General features: G+C 49.6%; 1 protein-coding gene across 2 annotated transcripts in view; it reads left to right on the forward strand.

Annotated features, from left to right (window-relative positions):
• fam189a1 (family with sequence similarity 189 member A1) overlaps positions 1-21,313 on the forward strand; it is a 78,110-nt gene that overhangs the window by 37,838 nt on the left and 18,959 nt on the right. For both annotated transcript variants that reach the window (XR_011938492.1, XM_072492628.1), the window contains exons 4-8: positions 323-454; positions 1,276-1,383; positions 8,914-9,074; positions 11,704-11,839; positions 19,523-19,610. Coding sequence is in view for 1 of the 2 variants with exons in the window: in XM_072492628.1 (XP_072348729.1) it covers positions 323-454; positions 1,276-1,383; positions 8,914-9,074; positions 11,704-11,839; positions 19,523-19,610 (625 nt within the window). In the remaining variant the exon portion in view is untranslated. The remainder of the gene's footprint in view (positions 1-322; positions 455-1,275; positions 1,384-8,913; positions 9,075-11,703; positions 11,840-19,522; positions 19,611-21,313) is intronic.

The following is a 21,313-nucleotide window of genomic DNA, read 5'->3' on the forward strand; positions in this document are numbered from 1 at the left end:
TGGGTCACTGTCCGTGTGGAGTTTGCACATTCTCCCCGTGTCTGCGTGGGTTTTGCCCCCACAACCCAAAGATGTGCAGGGTAGGTAGATTGGCCACGATAAATTGCCCGTTAATTGGAAAAAAAATAATTGGGCACTCTAAATTTATTTTTTTAAATTACAACCAGAGTGAAATCGAAGACAGCTTAAACGATGTTGGACAAGATATCTAAGTGGACAGGACAATGGCAGATGCAATTAACTGCAGACAGAAGACCTGTAGGAATTTTCTAATTCCATGTGCTGTAGCTGCTCCCTCTGATGGCTGTCTTTTGTTTGGCAGTATAAGTTTGACGGTGATGGGGTGTGCGTTTGCTGCGAGATTCAGGAGCAGACAAAAGGCTGCAGCACCTTCAGTGAAACACTGAAACTTAACCCAGTCCGAGAGTGTAGCAGAGTGCGCCTGGCTTTAAAGGTAAGACTCTGCCAAATCCAGTCCCAACTGCAGAACCAATTCTACCCCCAGCCCAGAAACAGGGTAAACACGGATCTTTCCACTAAAGTTGCTATGTCAGTGACTGGGGGGTCACAATTTCAAGATGGTCAGCAAGAGAGTTGGGAGTGAGATTGGGAGAAACGCCTTTACTCAGAGCTGCTGTTGGGGTTTGGAATGCGCTGCCTGGGAGAGTGGTGGAGGCGGATTCCATAGAAGGTTTCAAAAGGGAGCTGGATATATATTTGAAAGGGATGAATTTAGAGGGGCTGGGGAATGGGACGAGCCAGGTTGCTCTTTTGGGAGCCGGGGTAGACACGAGGGGCCGAATGGCCTCCGTCTGTGCTGTAAGATTCTATGAATCTATAAAAATGGTCTGAAAACACTCAGGCTGCATCTGTGGCGGTGAGAACCTGAATTAAGGTGACCCGTCAATGACCTTTCATCAGAATTGAGCTGAACTGATTTGAAGGTCATTGTCTGAAATAGGCAGATTCTTCCGAACCTGCTGCATATTTCTGACATTTTCTGTTAATTTAGATTTCCACGTCCCACAAGAATTTTATTTTGCGCTGGGCACAAAACTTCAGAAATGGATGACTAATGTGAGCTTACACAGCAACACTTGGAAACCTCACCGTGTATCCTTCAAATGTTATCCCAGAGACTCGGTTAGACATTGGACACTGAGAAATGGAGTGAGACGTGATGCTGAGGGCCAGTGGGTCATTAAATATGTCTACGCTGCACTGTGTTCGCTATTTTGAGCAGAGCTTAACATCCTGGCCTCTCTCTTTGTACAGGATCTTTTATTCAGCATCTGTGCATTAAACGTCATCTCTACCATTGTATGTGCCCTGGCTACTGCGATGTGCTGTATGCAGATGGTCACTGCTGATATTATGCAGATGGTAAGTGTCTATTCAATGAAGGAGGAGAGGCAGCATTTCTAACAAGCCTGTGTCTATTTACCTCACCCACATGAGTTGCCTCTTATATTGCTTTGATCAGATGTATATGAATGAGTATAGTGACAGGATATTAGCCGGCAAGGGATAGCTGGGGAGGCCATGGCGTAGTGAGTGGTCACTGGACGAGTGATCCAGAAACCCAGGGTGATGCTCTGGGGATCCAGGTTCAAATCCCACCACTGTAGATGGTAAAATTTCTATTCAACAAAAATCTGGAATTAAAAGTCTAATGATGACCATGAAACCATTGTTGATTGTCATAAAAACCCATCTGGTTCACGAATAGCCTTTAGGGAAGGAAATCTGCCGTCCTTACCCGGGTTTGCACTGAGTGCTCAATTTGGTGCTTTTTGAGTGCTATAGTAAGAGTTTGGTGACCGAGGGAGTTAGGTGAGGAGGGAGTAAGGTGCTCCTTTCATTTTGTTTCCGGCATTTCCGCAAAGAGTGCGAAGAGAGCCAGGAGTTTACAGAAAGTGTAGCTGACTGGGAGCAGAGTCGGAGGGCGGAGATCTAGTTAGTCCACACGGCAGCTATATTCTGTAAGAGGGGATGGAGGCTAGGCCAGTTACATGCTCCTCCTGTAGGATGTGGGTGGTGAGGGATACCACCGGTGTCCCCACTGACTATACCTGCGGGAAGTGCACCCAACTTCAGCTCCTCAAAGACCGTGTTAGGGAACTGGAGCTGAAGCTGGATGAACTTCGGATCATCCGGGAGGCAGAGGGGGTGATTGAGAAGAGTTACAGGGAGGTAACCACACCCAAGGTACAGGACAAGAATAGCTGAGTTACAGTCAGGGGGAAAAAAACAAACAGGCAGACAGTGCAGGGATCCCTCGTGGCCGTTCCCCTTCAAAACAAGTATACTGTTTTGGATGCTGTTGGGGGGGGGGGATGACCTACCGGGGGAAGGCCCTAGCGGCCAGGTCTCTGGCACTGAGTCTGGCTCTGGGGCTCAGAAGGGAAGGGGGGAGAATAGAAAAGCAATAGTTGTAGGAGATTCAATGGTTAGGAGATTCTGTGGTCGCGAGCGAGACTCCCAGAAGGTATGTTGCCTCCCGGGTGCCAGGGCCAGGGATGTCTCGGATCGCGTCTTCAGGATCCGAAAGGGGGAGGGTGAGCAGCCAGAAGTCGTGGTGCACATTGGTACCAACGACATAGGTAGGAAAAGGGGTGTGGAGGTAATAAACAAGTTTAGGGAGTTAGGCTGGAAGTTGAAAGCCAGGACAGACAGAGTTGTCATCTCTGGTTTGTTACCGGTGCCACGTGATAGCGAGGCTAGGAATAGGGAGAGAGTGCAGTTGAACACGTGGCTGCAGGAATGGTGTAGGAGGGAGGGCTTCAGGTATTTGGATAATTGGAGCGCATTCTGGGGAAGGTGGGACCTGTACAAGCAGGACGGGTTGCATCTGAACCAGAGGGGCACCAATATCCTGGGAGGGAGGTTTTCTAGTACTCTTCGGGAGGGTTTAAACTAATTTGGCAGGGGAATGGGAACCGGATTTGTAGTCCAGCAACTAAGGTAGCCGATATTCAGGACGCCAAAGCGTGTAATGAGGCAGTGGGGAAGGGAACACTGACAAAGGAGAGTACTTGCAGGCACGGCGATGGGTTGAAGTGTGTATACTTCAACGCAAGAAGCATCAGGAATAAGGTGGGTGAACTTAAGGCATGGATCAGTACTTGGGACTACGATGTGGTGGCCATCACGGAAACTTGGATAGAAGAGGGGCAGAAATGGTTGTTGGAGGTCCCTGGTTATAGATGTTTCAATAAGATTAGTGAGCGTGGTAAAAGAGGTGGGGGGGTGGCATTATTAATTAGAGATAGTATAACAGCTGCAGAAAGGCAGTTCGAGGAGTATCACCCTATTGAGGTAGTATGGGTGGAAGTCAGAAATAGGAAAGGAGCAGTCACCTTGTTAGGAGTTTTCTATAGGCCCCCCAATAGTAGCAGAGATGTGGAGGAACAGATTGGGAAACAGATTTTGGAAAGGTGCAGAAGTCATAGGGTAGTAGTCATGGGCGACTTTAACTTCCCAAATATTGAGTGGAAACTCTTTAGATCAAATAGTTTGGATGGGGTGTTGTTTGTGCAGTGTGTCCAGGAAGCTTTTCTAACACAGTATGTCGATTGTCCGACCGGAGGAGGGGCAATATTGGATTTAGTACTTGGTAATGAACCAGGGCAAGTGATAGATTTGTTAGTGGGGGAGCATTTTGGAGATAGTGACCACAATTCTGTGACTTTCACTTTAGTAATGGAGAGGGATAGGTACGTGCAACAGGGCAAGGTTTACAATTGGGGGAAGGGTAAATACGATGTTGTCAGACAAGAATTGAAGTGCATAAGTTGGGAACATAGGCTGGCAGGGAAGGACACAAGTGAAATGTGGAACTTGTTCAAGGAACAGGTGCTACGTGTCCTTGATATGTATGTCCCTGTCAGGCAGGGAAGAGATGGTCGAGTGAGGGAACCATGGTTGACAAGAGAGGTTGAATGTCTTGCTAAGAGGAAAACGGAGACTTATATAAGGCTGAGGAAACAAGGTTCAGACAGGGCATTGGAAGGATACAAGATAGCCAGGAGGGAACTGAAGAAAGGGATTAGGAGAGCTAAGAGAGGGCATGAACAATCTTTGGCAGGTAGGATCAAGGAAAACCCCAAGGCCTTTTACACATATGTGAGAAATATGAGAATGACGGGAGCGAGGGTAGGTCCGATCAAGGACAGTAGCGGGAGATTGTGTATTGAGTCTGAAGAGATAGGAGAGGTCTGGAACGAGTACTTTTCTTCTGTATTTACAAATGAGAGGGGCAATATTGTTGGAGAGGACAGTGTGAAACAGATTAGTAAGCTCGAGGAAATACTTGTTAGGAAGGAAGATGTGTTGGGCATTTTGAAAAACTTGAGGATAGGCAAGTCCCCCGGGCCTGACGGGATATATCCAAGGATTCTATGGGAAGCAAGAGATGAAATTGCAGAGCCGTTGGCAATGATCTTTTCGTCCTCACTGTCAACAGGGGTGGTACCAGGGGATTGGAGAGTGGCGAATGTCGAGCCCCTGTTCAAAAAAGGGACTAGGGATAACCCTGGGAATTACAGGCCAGTTAGTCTTACTTCAGTGGTTGGCAAAATAATGGAAAGGGTACTGAAGGATAGGAATTCTGAGCATCTGGAAAGACACTGCTTGATTAGGGATAGTCAGCACGGATTTGTGAGGGGTAGGTCTTGCCTTACAAGTCTTATTGAATTCTTTGAGGAGGTGACCAAGCATGTGGATGAAGGTAAAGCAGTGGATGTAGTGTACATGGATTTTAGTAAGGCATTTGATAAGGTTCCCCATGGTATGCTTATGCAGAAAGTAAGGAGGCATGGGATAGTGGGAAATTTGGCCAGTTGGATAACGAATTGGCTAACCGATAGAAGTCAGAGAGTGGTGGTGGATGGCAAATATTCAGCCTGGATCCCAGTTACCAGTGGCGTACCGCAGGGATCAGTTCTGGGTCCTCTGCTGTTTGTGATTTTCATTAATGACTTGGATGAGGGAGTTGAAGGGTGGGTCAGTAAATTTGCAGACGATACGAAGATTGGTGGAGTTGTGGATAGTAAGGAGGGCTGTTGTCGGCTGCAAAGAGACATAGATAGGATGCAGAGCTGGGCTGAGAAGTGGCAGATGGAGTTTAACCCTGAAAAGTGTGAGGTTGTCCATTTTGGAAGGACAAATATGAATGCGGAATACAGGGTTAACGGTAGAGTTCTTGGCAATGTGGAGGAGCAGAGAGATCTTGGGGACTATGTTCATACATCTTTGAAAGCTGCCACTCAAGTGGATAGAGCTGTGAAGAAGGCCTATGGTGTGCTCGCGTTCATTAACTGAGGGATTGAATTTAAGAGCCGTGAGGTGATGATGCAGCTGTACAAAACTTTGGTAAGGCCACATTTGGAGTACTGTGTACAGTTCTGGTCGCCTCATTTTAGGAAGGATGTGGAAGCTTTGGAAAAGGTGCAAAGAAGATTTACCAGGATGTTGCCTGGAATGGAGAGTAGGTCTTACGAGGAAAGGTTGAGGGTGCTAGGCCTTTTCTCATTAGAACGGAGAAGGATGAGGGGTGACTTGATAGAGGTTTATAAGATGATCAGGGGAATAGATAGAGTAGACAGTCAGCGACTTTTTCCCCGGGTGGAACAAACCATTACAAGGGGACATAAATTTAAGGTGAAAGGTGGAAGATATAAGAGGGATATCAGAGGTAGGTTCTTTACCCAGAGAGTAGTGGGGGCATGGAATGCACTGCCTGTGGAAGTAGTTGAATCAGAAACATTAGGGACCTTCAAGCAGCTATTGGATAGGTACATGGATTATGGTAAAATGATATAGTGTAGATTTATTTGTTCTTAAGGGCAGCACAGTAGCATTGTGGATAGCACAATTGCTTCACAGCTCCAGGGTCCCAGGTTCGATTCCGGCTTGGGTCACTATCTGTGCGGAGTCTGCACGTCCTCCCCGTGTGTGCGTGGGTTTCCTCCGGGCGCTCCGGTTTCCTCCCACAGTCCAAAGATGTGCAGGTTAGGTGGATTGGCCGTGATAAATTGTCCTTAGTGTCCAAAATGGCCCTTCGTGTCCAAAATTGCCCTTAGTGTTGGGTGGGGTTGCTGGGTTGTGGGGATAGGGTGGAGGTGTTGACCTTGGGTAGGGTGCTGTTTCCAAGAGCCGGTGCCGACTCGATGGGCCGGGTGGCCTCCTTCCTCACTGTAAATTCTATGCTGATCTATGATTAATCTAGGACAAAGGTTCGGCACAACATCGTTGGCCGAAGGGCCTGTTCTGTGCTGTATTTTTCCATGTTCTATGTGCAGGGTAGGTGGATTGGCCACGCTAAACTGCTCCTTAATTGGAAAAAATGAATTGCGTACTCTAAATTTATTTAAAAAAGGAATGGGAACAAATACTGGCCCAGCTGGTGACGGCCACATCCCTCAAACAAATTTTTTAAAAATCTCAACTCAAGCCTTCTACAAAAAAAGAAACAATGTCATTTTCAGTGAAAGTTTGGGGTGTGGCGATAGTTGAGGAAGTTAGAAGGGGCTGAGAACTCCTGGAGTTTTGTGGAGGAACGAAATGAGCTGGGGTAGGAACCGGGATGAATTCTGGTTTCACACAAAACACCCATAGAACCCGATCGACAATCCCGGGAGATCCCCTCGGGCCTGGGCAAGTTGGGTTGTCACCTTGGAATAGACGTGATGAGTAGACATGTCTTGGAAGGACAGTCTTTTCACTTGGTTCGCTCTCAATTACAGTAAGATGCTGCGCTTATTGTGTGTAAGTGACAGCTAGTTTTTGAATTTACTGAGCAGACCCCAGGATTATTGCTCCAGACCTTCTTCACATGGTTATTGAAAATGTAAGCTGAGCAGGTGGGCAGCACTCACCCCTCAATCAACAGCTGAGATTATGGCTTCCATTCCTCATTCGAACTAGGCTAACATTCCAAGTGCAGTACTGAGGGAACGCTGCACTGTCAGAGGGTCAGTACTGAGGGTCAGTACTGAGGGAGTGCTGCACTGTCAGAGGGTCAGTACTGAGGCAGTGCTGCACTGTCAGAGGGTCAGTACTGAGGGAGTGCTGCACTATCAGAGGGTCGGTACTGAGAGAGTGCTGCACTGTCAGAGGGTCAGTGCTGAGGCAGTGCTGCACTGTCAGAGGGTCAGTACTGAGGGAGTGCTGCACTATCAGAGGGTCGGTACTGAGGGAGTGTTGCACTGTCAGAGGGTCAGCACTGAGGGAGCTGCAGTCAGAGGGTCAGTACTGAGGGAGTGCTGCACTGTCAGAGGGTCAGTACTGAGGGAGTACTGCGCTGTCAGAGGGTCAGTACTGAGGGAGTGCCGCACTGTCAGAGAGTCAGTACTGAGGGAGCGCTGCACTGTCAGAGGGTCAGTACTGAGGGAGTGCTGCACTGTCAGAGGGTCAGTGCTGAGGCAGTGCTGCACTGTCAGAGGGTCAGTACTGAGGGTCAGTACTGAGGGAGTGCCGCACTGTCAGAGAGTCAGTACTGAGGGAGCGCTGCACTGTCATAGGGTCAGTACTGAGGCAGTGCTGCACTGTCAGAGGGTCAGTACTGAGGGAGTGCTGCACTATCAGAGGGTCGGTACTGAGGGAGTGTTGCACTGTCAGAGGGTCAGTACTGAGGGAGTGCCGCACTGTCAGAGAGTCAGTACTGAGGGAGCGCTGCACTGTCAGAGGGTCAGTACTGAGGGAGTGCTGCACTGTCAGAGGGTCAGTGCTGAGGCAGTGCTGCACTGTCAGAGGGTCAGTACTGAGGGTCAGTACTGAGGGAGTGCCGCACTGTCAGAGAGTCAGTACTGAGGGAGCGCTGCACTGTCATAGGGTCAGTACTGAGGCAGTGCTGCACTGTCAGAGGGTCAGTACTGAGGGAGTGCTGCACTATCAGAGGGTCGGTACTGAGGGAGTGTTGCACTGTCAGAGGGTCAGTGCTGAGGGAGTGCCGCACTGTCAGAGAGTCAGTACTGAGGGAGTACTGCACTGTCAGAGGGTCAGCACTGAGAGAGCTGCAGTCAGAGGGTCAGTACTGAGGGAATGCTGTACTGTCTTGTAGAGAGAGATTTGATTCTGAGCTTCAAGACTTCCTGATAGGGGCAGCACAGTGGTGCAGTGTTTAGCACTGGGACTATGGCCCGGGTTCGAATACTGGCTCTGGGTCAATGTCCGTGTGGAGTTTGCACTTTCTCCCCGTGTCTGCGTGGGTTTCAGCTCCACAACCCAAAAGATGTGCAGGGTAGGTGGATTGGCCAAACTAAATTGCCCCTTAATTGGAAAAAAAATAATCGGGTACTCTAAATTTATAAAATAAAAGACTTCCTGGTAGTTTAAAATTGTCAAATTTCTGCTGGGAAACTTTGTGAATTTCCCTGTGGATCAGCTTTGCATCTTCTGGTGTTTTGTGAAGAATGACATCTGTCTGGGAGCCAGAATGTATTCAGTGAATGACAGGATCTGTAAAAGAGAAACTGCTCGCCATAAGATTTCAATTCCAATCATGGGGCAGCACGGTAGCATTGTGGATAGCACAATTGCTTCACAGTTCCAGGGTCACATGTTCGATTCCGGCATGGGTCACTGTCTGTGCGGAGTCTGCACGTCCTCCCCGTGTGTGCGTGGGTTTCCTCCGGGTGCTCCGGTTTCCTCCCACAGTCCAAAAAGGTGGATTGGCCATGATAAATTACCCTTAGTGTCCAAAATTGCCCTTAGTGTTGGGTGGGGTTACTGGGTTATGGGGATAGGGTGGAGGTGTTGACCTTGGGTAGGGTGCTCTTTCCAGGAGCTGGTGCGGACTCGATGGGCCGAATGGCCTCCTTCTGCACTGTAAATTCTATGATAATCTATGATGTCACTCCAGGAGCTCTGACCTTTTCCATTCCTGTGTTGGTCATGTAACCTTCTTGACAGCTTATTCCACAGAGACTGAGAACTTCAAACCCTGACTGTGTGTCACCCCATGGTATAGACCTGCAGCGACCACTGGATTTTGATGAGTTCATCCCTCCTATACCACCTCCGCCGTACTATCCTCCAGAATACACCTGTAGCTCAGGGGTCGAGGCCCAGAGGTGAGTTCTTGCTCAATTTACCTGTCCCTTATTCTGCCAATTGCAGCTTCTGTTTTTAGTTTTCCCCCCTATCCTGAAGGTGCACCCTCTCCCGAGGGGACAGACGGAGAGGATTGGCAGTATTACACCGAGCAGGGACCAGCTGTCTTTTTATTAGCGTCGTTCTTGCATCGCTGGCAGGACCAGCATTTATGCCGCATTCCTAAACTGAGTGGTTTATTCGGCCACTTCAGAGGGTAATAAAGACTCAACTGCATTGGTGTGAGGCTGGAGTTGATGCAGGCATGACCAGATAAGGATGGGAGGTTTCTGTCCCCAAAGGGCATTCAGGAGCCACATGGGACAGCTTCATGCTCTTTCCACTGCCTGCCGCCTTCACCAACTCGATTCACGGGGGCCCAAAGTGACAGTTTCAAAATGCAGCTTCTCCCTTCAAATCCCTTTGGGCTGAGCTGTCCCCCATGTGAGTCACCTTCTCCAGCCCGATACCCCTGACTGCACCTCCCTCCCATCTGATTCTCAATTGATACCATTCCCTCTCCATCTGTCCCTCCAGCACAATCTGATCTTTCAGTCATAATGGACGCCATTTAACGAGGAAACAGTCAGGTTTTGGGTGCGAGTAGCGATGGGTGTGTCCCCCATCCAACCGGACTTACCAACTCGGTGACACAACAAGACCGTTAAATCTCACGAGATTTGCGACGCTCTGAACCGCGTGAGGCGTTGCGAGCTGGATCTCGCCCTCGGTGGGATTGGTACATTGGTGGAAGTGCTCCCACACACGGTGCAATAACAATCCTGGAGTTTATTAAGCAATAATGAAGTGATGGTGAAATAATTCCAAATCAGGGTGGTGTGTAATGTGAAGTTGGTGTATTCCCATGTGCCTTGAAATCTTCTGGATGATAGGGCTGAAGTGTTAAGAACAAAGAAATGTACAGCACAGGAACAGGCCCTTCGGCCCTCCAAGCCCGTGCCGACCATACTGCCCGACTAAACTACAATCTTCTACACTTCCTGGGTCCGTATCCCTCTATTCCCATCCTATTCATGTATTTGTCATGATGCCCCTTAAACATCACTATCGTCCCTGCTGCCACCACCTCCTCCGGCAGCGAGTTCCAGGCACCCACTACCCTCTGTGTAAAAAAACTTGCCTCGTACATCTACTCTAAACCTTGCCCCTCTCACCTTAAACCTGTGCCCCCTAGTAATTGACCCCTCTACCCTGGGGAAAAGCCTCTGACTATCCACTCTGTCTATGCCCCTCATAATTTTGTATACCTCTATCAGGTCGCCCCTCAACCTCCTTCGTTCCAGTGAGAACAAACCGAGTTTATTCAACCGCTCCTCATAGCTAATGCCCTCCATACCAGGCAACATCCTGGTAAATCTCTTCTGCACCCTCTCTAAAGCCTCCACATCCTTCTGGTAGTGTGGCGACCAAAATTGAACTCCAAGTGTGGCCTAACTAAGGTTCTATACAGCTGCAACATGACTTGCCAATGCTTATACTCAATGCCCCGGCCAATGAAGGCAAGCATGCCGTATGCCTTCTTGACTACCTTCTCCACCTGTGTTGCCCCTTTCAGTGACCTGTGGACCTGTACTCCTAGATCTCTTTGACTTTCAATACTCTTGAGGGTTCTACCATTCACTGTATATTCCCTACCTGCATTAGACCTTCCAAAATGCATTACCTCACATTTGTCCGGATTAAACACCATCTGCCATTTTTAAAGGATGCTTGGCAAATTGCCGCAATCCACCTTGTAGGTGGTGTGAATGTTGGGTGCTGGATGGGACAGCTTTGTCCGAGCTTCTGGAGTGTTGTCGGAGCTGCGCTCATCCAGGCAAGTGGAGAGTATTCCATCACATTCCTGACTTGTGCCTTGTCGGTGGTGGACAGGCTTTGTGGGGGTCAGGAGGTGAGTTACTCACTGCAGGATTCCCAGCCTCCAACATGCTCTTGTAACCACAGTATTTTTATGTTCAGTGCTAGGGTTTTGGACAGCACAGTAGCACAAGTGGATAGCACTGTGGCTTCACAGCGCCAGGGTCCCAGGTTCCATTCCCCGCTGGGTCGCTGTCTGTGCGGAATCTGCACGTTCTTCCCGTGTCTGCGTGGGTTTCCTCCGGGTGGTCCGGTTTCCTCCCACAGTCCAAAGACGTGCAGGTTAGGTGGATTGGCCATGATAAATTGCCCTTAGTGACCAAAAAGGTTAGGAAGGGTTATTGGGTTACGGGGATTGGGTGGAAGTGAGGGCTTAAGTGGGTTGGTGCTGACTCGATGGGCCTCCTGCACTGTATGTTCTATGTTAACCCCAGGGTTATGGTGGGAATACAATGGTGCGAACGTCATTGAATATCCAGGAGAGGTAGTTTATCTCTGATGACATAATTATCTGGCATTTGTGTGACTCGAATGTAACTTGCCATTTAGTCTGAGCCTGAATATTGTCCAGCTCTTGCTGTATACAGACATTACTCCCTCCCATCTCTGAGTCAACCCCAGTAAGTTGCTTCGTGTCCAGCACCTCATCACCAGCAGCTTCATGTGAGACATGAGGAGCTCAGTCGAAATGCAGGCTCCTATTGGCTCACCACATTTACTGTTATTTTTCAGAGACCTGCACCTAGACTTCCCTCACTCACCCTTCGACACCATGTACAGTGTGGCCATTAACAGCCCCCGCAGCCTGGACCCTGCAGAACTGCCTCCCCCGTATGAAGTTGTGGTTGGAGAAACCTCCACTCGTCAGGTGAGAGATTGAAGTGAGCCCAGTTTGGGCTGTGATATTAATCCATCTTTCACCAGCTTGTGGCAGTGGTTCAGCTGCCCAAACTGAGATTGCAACAAAGCTCATTGAAGGATAACATTTCCCACGGAATTGCTTCAGTTGTACAGTTACGAGTGTTTGGCTCCACTCAAAGACGGAGTGAAGCTTTCGGAGAATGCAGACTCACACTCTGAACTGGCTCTCTGGCACCTTGCTCTGTGGTCCTTGGCTCAAATGTCCAGCATTCCAATATCAAGCTGGACAGCGAGTCTTAGTCGCAAGTTATTGATTTGTATCATTCGATACCATAGCTTTGAGCTTGAGGAAAATTAAGTCAGCAGAATTTAGGCCAGAGGTTCAATCCAGGTGGTGACGAGGTGGATTTGTTAAGAATCCCTTCAATTCCTGAGGGTTTCAGACATATCCATTTGGCTGAACAGTTAGAAAATGAGGGAGCAGCACCCTCAATGGCTCAGCTGATAGAATTTACCGAAATTGGCAAAATCGTGACTGGCTCTGTGCTGCTGGGGGATCTCAGTTGGAGACTGGATGATCCTGAGCTAGGGAAGAATAGAATCCGTTTCCCTGTCTATTGTCCAGGACCCTTTCCACATGAGAGCCATGATCAGGCTGAGCACAGTCACATTTCAATAACTATAACTCTCTGAACACCAGCGCTGAGCACTGTGAAGTTTTGACCCAATCTATGCATGACAACCCGATAACTTGGCTTTGATCGTTTGAAGTCAACCCTTAAATTTGACTGTATTTTGAGAGCTGAGGTTTGGAGTGTTAAAAAATTTGTATTAACATTAGTCAACTAACTGGTAGCGAGGTGGAAACTCAAATCCCACACAGAAGAATTCAGCAAGCTTAAGATTCTCAGGTAGTGGTTAATTTAGTGTAAGCAGGTTAATGACCAGTTAATGCCACAGCACCCAGTCCACATCCCTGAGGGAGTGTTCCTGACAGCTCACCCAGTCCACATCCCTGAGGGAATGTTCCTGACAGCTCACCCTGAGTACATCCCTGAGGGAGTGTTCCTGACAGCTCACCCTGAGTACATCCCTGAGGGAGTGTTCCTGACAGCTCACCCTGAGTGCATCCCTGAGGGAGTGTTCCTGACAGCTCACCCAGTCCACATCCCTGAGAGAGTGTTCCTGACAGCTCACCCTGAGTACATCCCCGAGGGAGTGTTCCTGACAGCTCACCCTGAGTGCATCCCTGAGGGAGTGTTCCTGACAGCTCACCCAGTCCACATCCCTGAGAGAGTGTTCCTGACAGCTCACCCTGAGTACATCCCCGAGGGAGTGTTCCTGACAGCTCACCCTGAGTACATCCCCGAGGGAGTGTTCCTGACAGCTCACCCTGAGTACATCCCTGAGGGAGTGTTCCTGACAGCTCACCCTGAGTACATCCCCGAGGGAATGTTCCTGACAGCTCACCCAGTCCACATCCCTGAGGGAGTGTTCCTGACAGCTCACCCAGTCCACATCCCTGAGGGAATGTTCCTGACAGCTCACCCAGTCCACATCCCTGAGGGAGTGTTCCTGACAGCTCACCCTGAGTACATCCCTGAGGGAATGTTCCTGACAGCTCACCCAGTCCACATCCCTGAGGGAGTGTTCCTGACAGCTCACCCTGAGTACATCCCCGAGGGAGTGTTCCTGACAGCTCACCCTGAGTACATCCCCGAGGGAGTGTACCTGACAGCTCACCCTGAGTACATCCCTGAGGGAGTGTTCCTGACAGCTCACCCAGTCCACATCCCTGAGGGAGTGTTCCTGACAGCTCACCCAGTCCACATCCCTGAGGGAATGTTCCTGACAGCTCACCCAGTCCACATCCCTGAGGGGGTGTTCCTGACAGCTCACCCTGAGTACATCCCTGAGGGAGTGTTCCTGACAGTTCACCCAGTCCACATCCCCGAGAGAGTGTTCCTGACAGCTCTCCCAGTCCACATCCCTGAGGGAATGTTCCTGACAGCTCATCCTGAGTCCATCCCTAAGGGAGTGTTCCTGACAGCTCACCCAGTCCACATCCCTGAGGGAGTGTTCATGACAGCTCACCCAGTCCACATCCCTGAGGGAGTGTTCCTGACAGCTCACCCTGAGTACATCCCTGAGGGAATGTTCCTGACAGCTCACCCAGTCCACATCCCTGAGGGAGTGTTCCTGACAGCTCACCCTGAGTACATCCCTGAGGGAATGTTCCTGACAGCTCACCCAGTCCACATCCCTGAGGGAGTGTTCCTGACAGCTCACCCAGTCCACATCCCTGAGGGAATGTTCCTGACAGCTCACCCTGAGTACATCCCTGAGGGAATGTTCCTGACAGCTCACCCAGTCCACATCCCTGAGGGAGTGTACCTGACAGCTCACCCTGAGTACATCCCTGAGGGAGTGTTCCTGACAGCTCACCCAGTCCACATCCCCGAGGGAGTGTTCATGACAGCTCACCCTGAGTACATCCCTGAGGGAATGTTCCTGACAGCTCACCCAGTCCACATCCCTGAGGGAGTGTTCCTGACAGCTCACCCTGAGTACATCCCTGAGGGAATGTTCCTGACAGCTCACCCAGTCCACATCCCTGAGGGAGTGTTCCTGACTGCTCGCCCTGAGTACATCCCTGAGGGAATGTTCCTGACAGCTCACCCAGTCCACATCCCTGAGGGAGTGTTCCTGACAGCTCACCCTGAGTACATCCCTGAGGGAATGTTCCTGACAGCTCACCCAGTCCACATCCCTGAGGGAATGTTCCTGACAGCTCACCCAGTCCACATCCCTGAGGGAGTGTTCCTGACTGCTCGCCCTGAGTACATCCCTGAGGGAATGTTCCTGACAGCTCACCCAGTCCACATCCCTGAGGGAATGTTCCTGACAGCTCACCCTGAGTACATCCCTGAGGGAATGTTCCTGACAGCTCACCCAGTCCACATCCCTGAGGGAGTGTACCTGACAGCTCACCCTGAGTACATCCCTGAGGGAGTGTTCCTGTCAGCTGGAAAAGGTGCAAAGAAGATTTACCAGGATGTTGCCTGGAATGGAGAGTAGGTCTTACGAGGAAAGGTTGAGGGTGCTAGGCCTTTTCTCATTAGAGCGGAGAAGGATGAGGGGCGACTTGATAGAGGTTTATAAGATGATCAGGGGAATAGATAGAGTAGACAGTCAGAGACTTTTTCCCCAGGTGGAACACACCATTACAAGGGGACATAAATTTAAGGTGAAAGGTGGAAGATATAGGAGGGATATCAGAGGTAGGTTCTTTACCCAGAGAGTAGTGGGGGCATGGAATGCACTGCCTGTGGAAGTAGTTGAGTCGGAAACATTAGTGACCTTCAAGCAGCTGTTGGATAGGTACATGGATTACGGGAAAATGATATAGTGTAGATTTATTTGTTCTTAAGGGCAGCACGGTAGCATTGTGGATAGCACAATTGCTTCACAGATCCATGGTCCCAGGTTCGATTTCGGCTTGGATCATTGTCTGTGCGGAGTCTGCACGTCCTCCCCGTGTCTGCGTGGGTTTCCTCCGGGTGCTCCGGTTTCCTCCCACAGTCCAAAGATGTGCGGGTTAGGTGAATTGGCCAATGATAAATTGCCCTTAATGTCCAAATTGCCCTTGGTGTTGGGTGGAGGTGTTGAGTTTGGGTAGGGTGCTCTTTCCAAGAGCTGGTGCAGACTCAGGGGGCCGAATGGCCTCCTTCTGCACTGTAGATTCAATGATAATCTATGATTAATCTAGGACAAAGGTTCGGCACAACATCGTGGGCCGAAGGGCCTGTTCTGTGCTGTATTTTCTATGTTCTATGTTCACCCTGAGTACATCCCTGAGGGAGTGTTCCTGACAGCTCGCCCTGAGTACAGCTCCGCAGAGGCATTATTGCAACTTGCTGAATATTTGCGATCTCCAGATGGAGAGGACAGTGTGAAACAGATTGGTAAGCTCGAGGAAATACTTGTTAGGAAGGAAGATGTGTTGGGCATTTTGAAAAACTTGAGGATAGACAAGTCCCCCGGGCCTGACGGGATATATCCAAGGATTCTATGGGAAGCAAGAGATGAAATTGCAGAGCCGTTGGCAATTATCTTTTCGTCCTCACTGTCAACAGGGGTGGTACCAGGGGATTGGAGAGTGGCGAATGTCGTGCCCCTGTTCAAAAAAGGAACTAGGGATAACCCTGGGAATTACAGGCCAGTTAGTCTTACTTCGGTGGTAGGCAAAGTAATGGAAAGGGTACAAAGAACAAAGAACAAAGAAATGTACAGCACAGGAACAGGCCCTTCGGCCCTCCAAGCCCGCGCCGACCATACTGCCCGACTAAACTACAATCTTCTACACTTCCTGGGTCCGTATCCTTCTATTCCCATCCTATTCATATATTTGTCAAGATGCCCCTTAAATGTCCCTATCGTCCCTGCTTCCACTACCTCCTCCGGTAGCGAGTTCCAGGCACCCACTACCCTCTGCGTAAAAAACTTGCCTCGTACATCTACTCTAAACCTTGCCCCTCTCACCTTAAACCTATGCCCCCTAGTAATTGACCCCTCTACCCTGGGGAAAAGCCTCTGACTATCCACTCTGTCTATGCCCCTCATAATTTTGTAGACCTCTATCAGGTCGCCCCTCAACCTCCTTCGTTCCAGAGAGAACAAACCGAGTTTATTCAATCGCTCCTCATAGCTTATGCCCTCCATACCAGGCAACATTCTGGTAAATCTCTTCTGCACCCTCTCTAAAGCCTCCACATCCTTCTGGTAGTGTGGCGACCAGAATTGAACACTATACTCCAAGTGTGGCCTAACTAAGGTTCTATACAGCTGCAACATGACTTGCCAATTCTTATACTCAATGCCCCGTCCAATGAAGGCAAGCATGCCGTATGCCTTCTTGACTACCTTCTCCACCTGTGTTGCCCCTTTCAATGACCTGTGGACCTGTACTCCTAGATCTCTTTGACTTTCAATACTCTTGAGGGTTCTACCATTCACTGTATATTCCCTACCTGCATTAGCCCTTCCAAAATGCATTACCTCACATTTGTCCGGATTAAACTCCATCTGCCATCTCTCCGCCCAAGTCTCCAGACAACCTAAATCCTGCTGTATCCTCAGACAGTCCTCATCGCTATCCGCAATTCCACCAACCTTTGTGTCGTCTGCAAACTTACTAATCAGACCAGTTGCATTTTCCTCCAAATCATTTATATATACTACAAACAGCAAAGGTCCCAGCACTGATCCCTGTGGAACACCACTGGTCACAGCCCTCCAATTAGAAAAGCATCCCTCCATTGCTACCCTCTGCCTTCTATGGCCTAGCCAGTTCTGAATCCACCTTGCCAGCTCACCCCTGATCCCGTGTGACTTCACCTTTTGTACTAGTCTACCATGAGGGACCTTGTCAAAGGCCTTACTGAAGTCCATGTAGACAACATCCACTGCCCTACCTGCATCAATCATCTTAGTGACCTCCTCGAAAAACTCTATCAAGTTAGTACTGAAGGATAGGATTTCTGAGCATCTGGAAAGACACTGCTTGATTAGGGATAGTCAGCACGGATTTGTGAGGGGTAGGTCTTGCCTTACAAGTCTTATTGAATTCTTTGAGGAGGTGACCAAGCATGTGGATGAAGGTAAAGCAGTGGATGTAGTGTACATGGATTTTAATAAGGCATTTGATAAGGTTCCCCATGGTATGCTTATGCAGAAAGTAAGGAGGCATGGGATAGTGGGAAATTTGGCCAGTTGGATAACGAACTGGCTAACCGATAGACGTCAGAGAGTGGTGGTGGATGGCAAATATTCAGCCTGGATCCCAGTTACCAGTGGTGTACCGCAGGGATCAGTTCTGGGTCCTCTGCTGTTTGTGATTTTCATTAATGACTTGGATGAGGGAGTTGAAGGGTGGGTCAGTAAATTTGCAGACGATATGAAGATTGGTGGAGTTGTGGATAGTAAGGAGGGCTGTTGTCGGCTGCAAAGAGACATAGATAGGATGCAGAGCTGGGCTGAGAAGTGGCAGATGGAATTTAACCCTGAAAAGTGTGAGGTTGTCCATTTTGGAAGGACAAATATGAATGCGGAATACAGGGTTAACGGTAGAGTTCTTGGCATTGTGGAGGAGCAGAGAGACCTTGGGGTCTATGTTCATACATCTTTGAAAGTTGCCACTCAAGTGGATAGAGCTGTGAAGAAGGCCTATGGTGTGCTCGCGTTCATTAACAGAGGGATTGAATTTAAGAGCCGTGAGGTGATGATGCAGCTGTACAAAACTTTGGTAAGGCCACATTTGGAGTACTGTGTACAGTTCTGGTCGCCTCATTTTAGGAAGGATGTGGAAGCTCTGGAAAAGGTGCAAAGAAGATTTACCAGGATGTTGCCTGGAATGGAGAGTAGGTCTTACGAGGAAAGGTTGAGGGTGCTAGGCCTTTTCTCATTAGAGCGGAGAAGGATGAGGGGCGACTTGATCGAGGTTTATAAGATGATCAGGGGAATAGATAGAGTAGACAGTCAGAGACTTTTTCCCCAGGTGGAACACACCATTACAAGGGGACATAAATTTAAGGTGAAAGGTGGAAGATATAGGAGGGATATCAGAGGTAGGTTCTTTACCCAGAGAGTAGTGGGGGCATGGAATGCACTGCATGTGGAAGTAGTTGAGTCGGAAACATTAGGGACCTTCAAGCAGCTGTTGGATAGGTACATGGATTACGGGAAAATGATATAGTGTAGATTTATTTGTTCTTAAGGGCAGCACGGTAGCATTGTGGATAGCACAATTGCTTCACAGATCCATGGTCCCAGGTTCGATTCCGGTTTGGGTCATTGTCTGTGCGGAGTCTGCACGTCCTCCCCGTGTCTGCGTGGGTTTCCTCCGGGTGCTCCGGTTTCCTCCCACAGTCCAAAGATGTGCGGGTTAGGTGAATTGGCCAATGATAAATTGCCCTTAATGTCCAAATTGCCCTTGGTGTTGGGTGGAGGTGTTGAGTTTGGGTAGGGTGCTCTTTCCAAGAGCTGGTGCAGACTCAAAGGGCCGAATGGCCTCCTTCTGCACTGTAGATTCAATGATAATCTATGATTAATCTAGGACAAAGGTTCGGCACAACATAGTGGGCCGAAGGGCCTGTTCTGTGCTGTATTTTCTATGTTCTATGTCTAAGCCAAGGGCCAGTGAGGCGGACTAAAATCCCAGATCAGAATGATGGCTGCTGACAGTTTCTTTGCATCCTCCAGCCCCCCCCCCCCCCCCCCCCCCCCCCACACACACAGACACACACACAACAAAAGACCCTGAGGAAAACATGGCCAGTCGCTGCTTTCTGATGCCTCATGCTTGTAACCATCGAGGCACTAAATGTTGATCGGCTATCCGAGCGGCAGCACAGCCAGGCTTGGCCTTGTGAATGATACTTCTGTGACTCTGCTCCCACCTAATTCAGGGGAGAAGGACAGTCAGTGGTGACACTGAAATATCATTAAAGTTTATTTCCCAGAGCACCTCCTCACTGTGCGTTTAAAAATCCTCCTTCCCTCTTCTGCCTGAGCTGCCTCCCCCTTCCACAGGACTGAACTCTGGGCAGGCAGCACTGAATGAGTCAGTTAGCACTGGCTAGTCAGTTACAAAGCGCTCCTTACTCACTCAATATTGTGTTTCATTATCCAGGTCAACTTGCTGCATCATCACAGCTCGGAGCAGAACTCCAGTTCCTCGCTCTGTGACGGGAGTACCTCAGCCGCCTTCAGTACACAAGGTATCAAAGCTGAGAACACTCTGCTTAATCCTGTTAAAGGGTCAATTGATATATTTTTTTAATGAGACGAGAAAGCAATTCCAAAGTACGGACATTGACCAGACTGCAGGATTGGCCAGAATTAACCAGACCGCAGGATTGGCCAGAATTGGCCAGACTGCAGGATTGGCCAGAATTGGCCAGACTGCAGGATTGGCCAGAATTGGACAGACTGCAGGATTGGCCAGAATTGACCAGACTGCAGGATTGGCCAGAATTGACCAGACCGCAGGATTGGCCAGAATTGGCCAGACCGCAGGATTGGCCAGAATTGGCCAGACTGCAGGATTGGCCAGAATTGGCCAGACTGCAGGATTGGCCAGAATTGGCCAGACTGCAGGATTGGCCAGAATTGACCCGACTGCAGGATTGGCCAGAATTGACCAGGCCGCAGTGTTGACCAGAATTGACCAGACTACAGGATTGGACAGAATTGACCAGACTGCAGGATTGGCCAGAATTGACCAGACTGCAGGATTGGCCAGAATTGACCAGACTGCAGGATTGGCCAGAATTGACCGGACTGCAAGATTGGCCAGAATTGACCAGACTGCAGGATTGACCAGGCCGCAGGATTGGCCAGAATTGACCAGACTGCAGGATTGGCCAGAATTGACCAGACTGCAGGATTGACCAGAATTGACCAGACTGCAGGATTGACCAGACTGCAGGATTGACCAGAATTGGCCAGACTGCAGGATTGGCCAGACTGCAGGATTGACCAGAATTAGCCAGACTGCAGGATTGGCCAGAATTGACCAGACTGCAGGATTGACCAGAATTGGCCAGACTGCAGGATTGGCCAGAATTGACCGGACTGCAGGATTGGCCAGAATTGACCAGACTGCAGTATTTACCAGAATTGGCCAGACTGCAGGATTGGCCAGAATTGACCAGGACAGCAGGATTGGCCAGAAATGACCAGACTGCAGGATTGACCAGAATTGACCAGACTGCAGGATTGGCCAGAATTGACCGGACTGCAGGATTGGCCAGAAATGACCATACTGCAGGATTGGCCAGAATTGACCGGACTGCAGGATTGGCCAGAATTGGCCAGACTGCAGGATTGGCCAGACTGCAGGATTGGCCAGAATTGACCAGACTGCAGGATTGACCAGAATTGACCAGACTGCAGGATTGGCCAGAATTGACCAGAATGCAGGATTGACCAGGCCGCAGGATTGGCCAGAATTGACCAGACTGCAGGATTGGCCAGAATTGACCAGACTGCAGGATTGGCCAGAAATGACCAGACTGCAGGATTGGCCAGAATTGACCAGACTGCAGGATTGGCCAGGCCGCAGGATTGGCCAGAATTGACCAGACTGCAGGATTGACCAGGCCGCAGGATTGACCACAATTGGCCAGACTGCAGGATTGGCCAGAATTGACCAGACTGCAGGACTGGCCAGAATTGACCAGACTGCAGGATTGACCAGAATTGACCAGGCCGCAGGATTGACCAGAATTGACCAGACTGCAGGATTGACCAGAATTGACCAGGCTGCAGGATTGGCCAGAATTGACCAGGCCGCAGGATTGGCCAGAATTGACCAGACTGCAGGATTGACCAGACTGCAGGATTGGCCAGAATTGACCAGACTGCAGGATTGGCCAGAATTGACCAGACTGCAGGATTGGCCAGAATTGACCAGACTGCA

The sequence above is a fragment of the Scyliorhinus torazame genome, chromosome 30, assembly GCF_047496885.1.
Source record: "Scyliorhinus torazame isolate Kashiwa2021f chromosome 30, sScyTor2.1, whole genome shotgun sequence".
Taxonomy (NCBI): domain Eukaryota; kingdom Metazoa; phylum Chordata; class Chondrichthyes; order Carcharhiniformes; family Scyliorhinidae; genus Scyliorhinus; species Scyliorhinus torazame.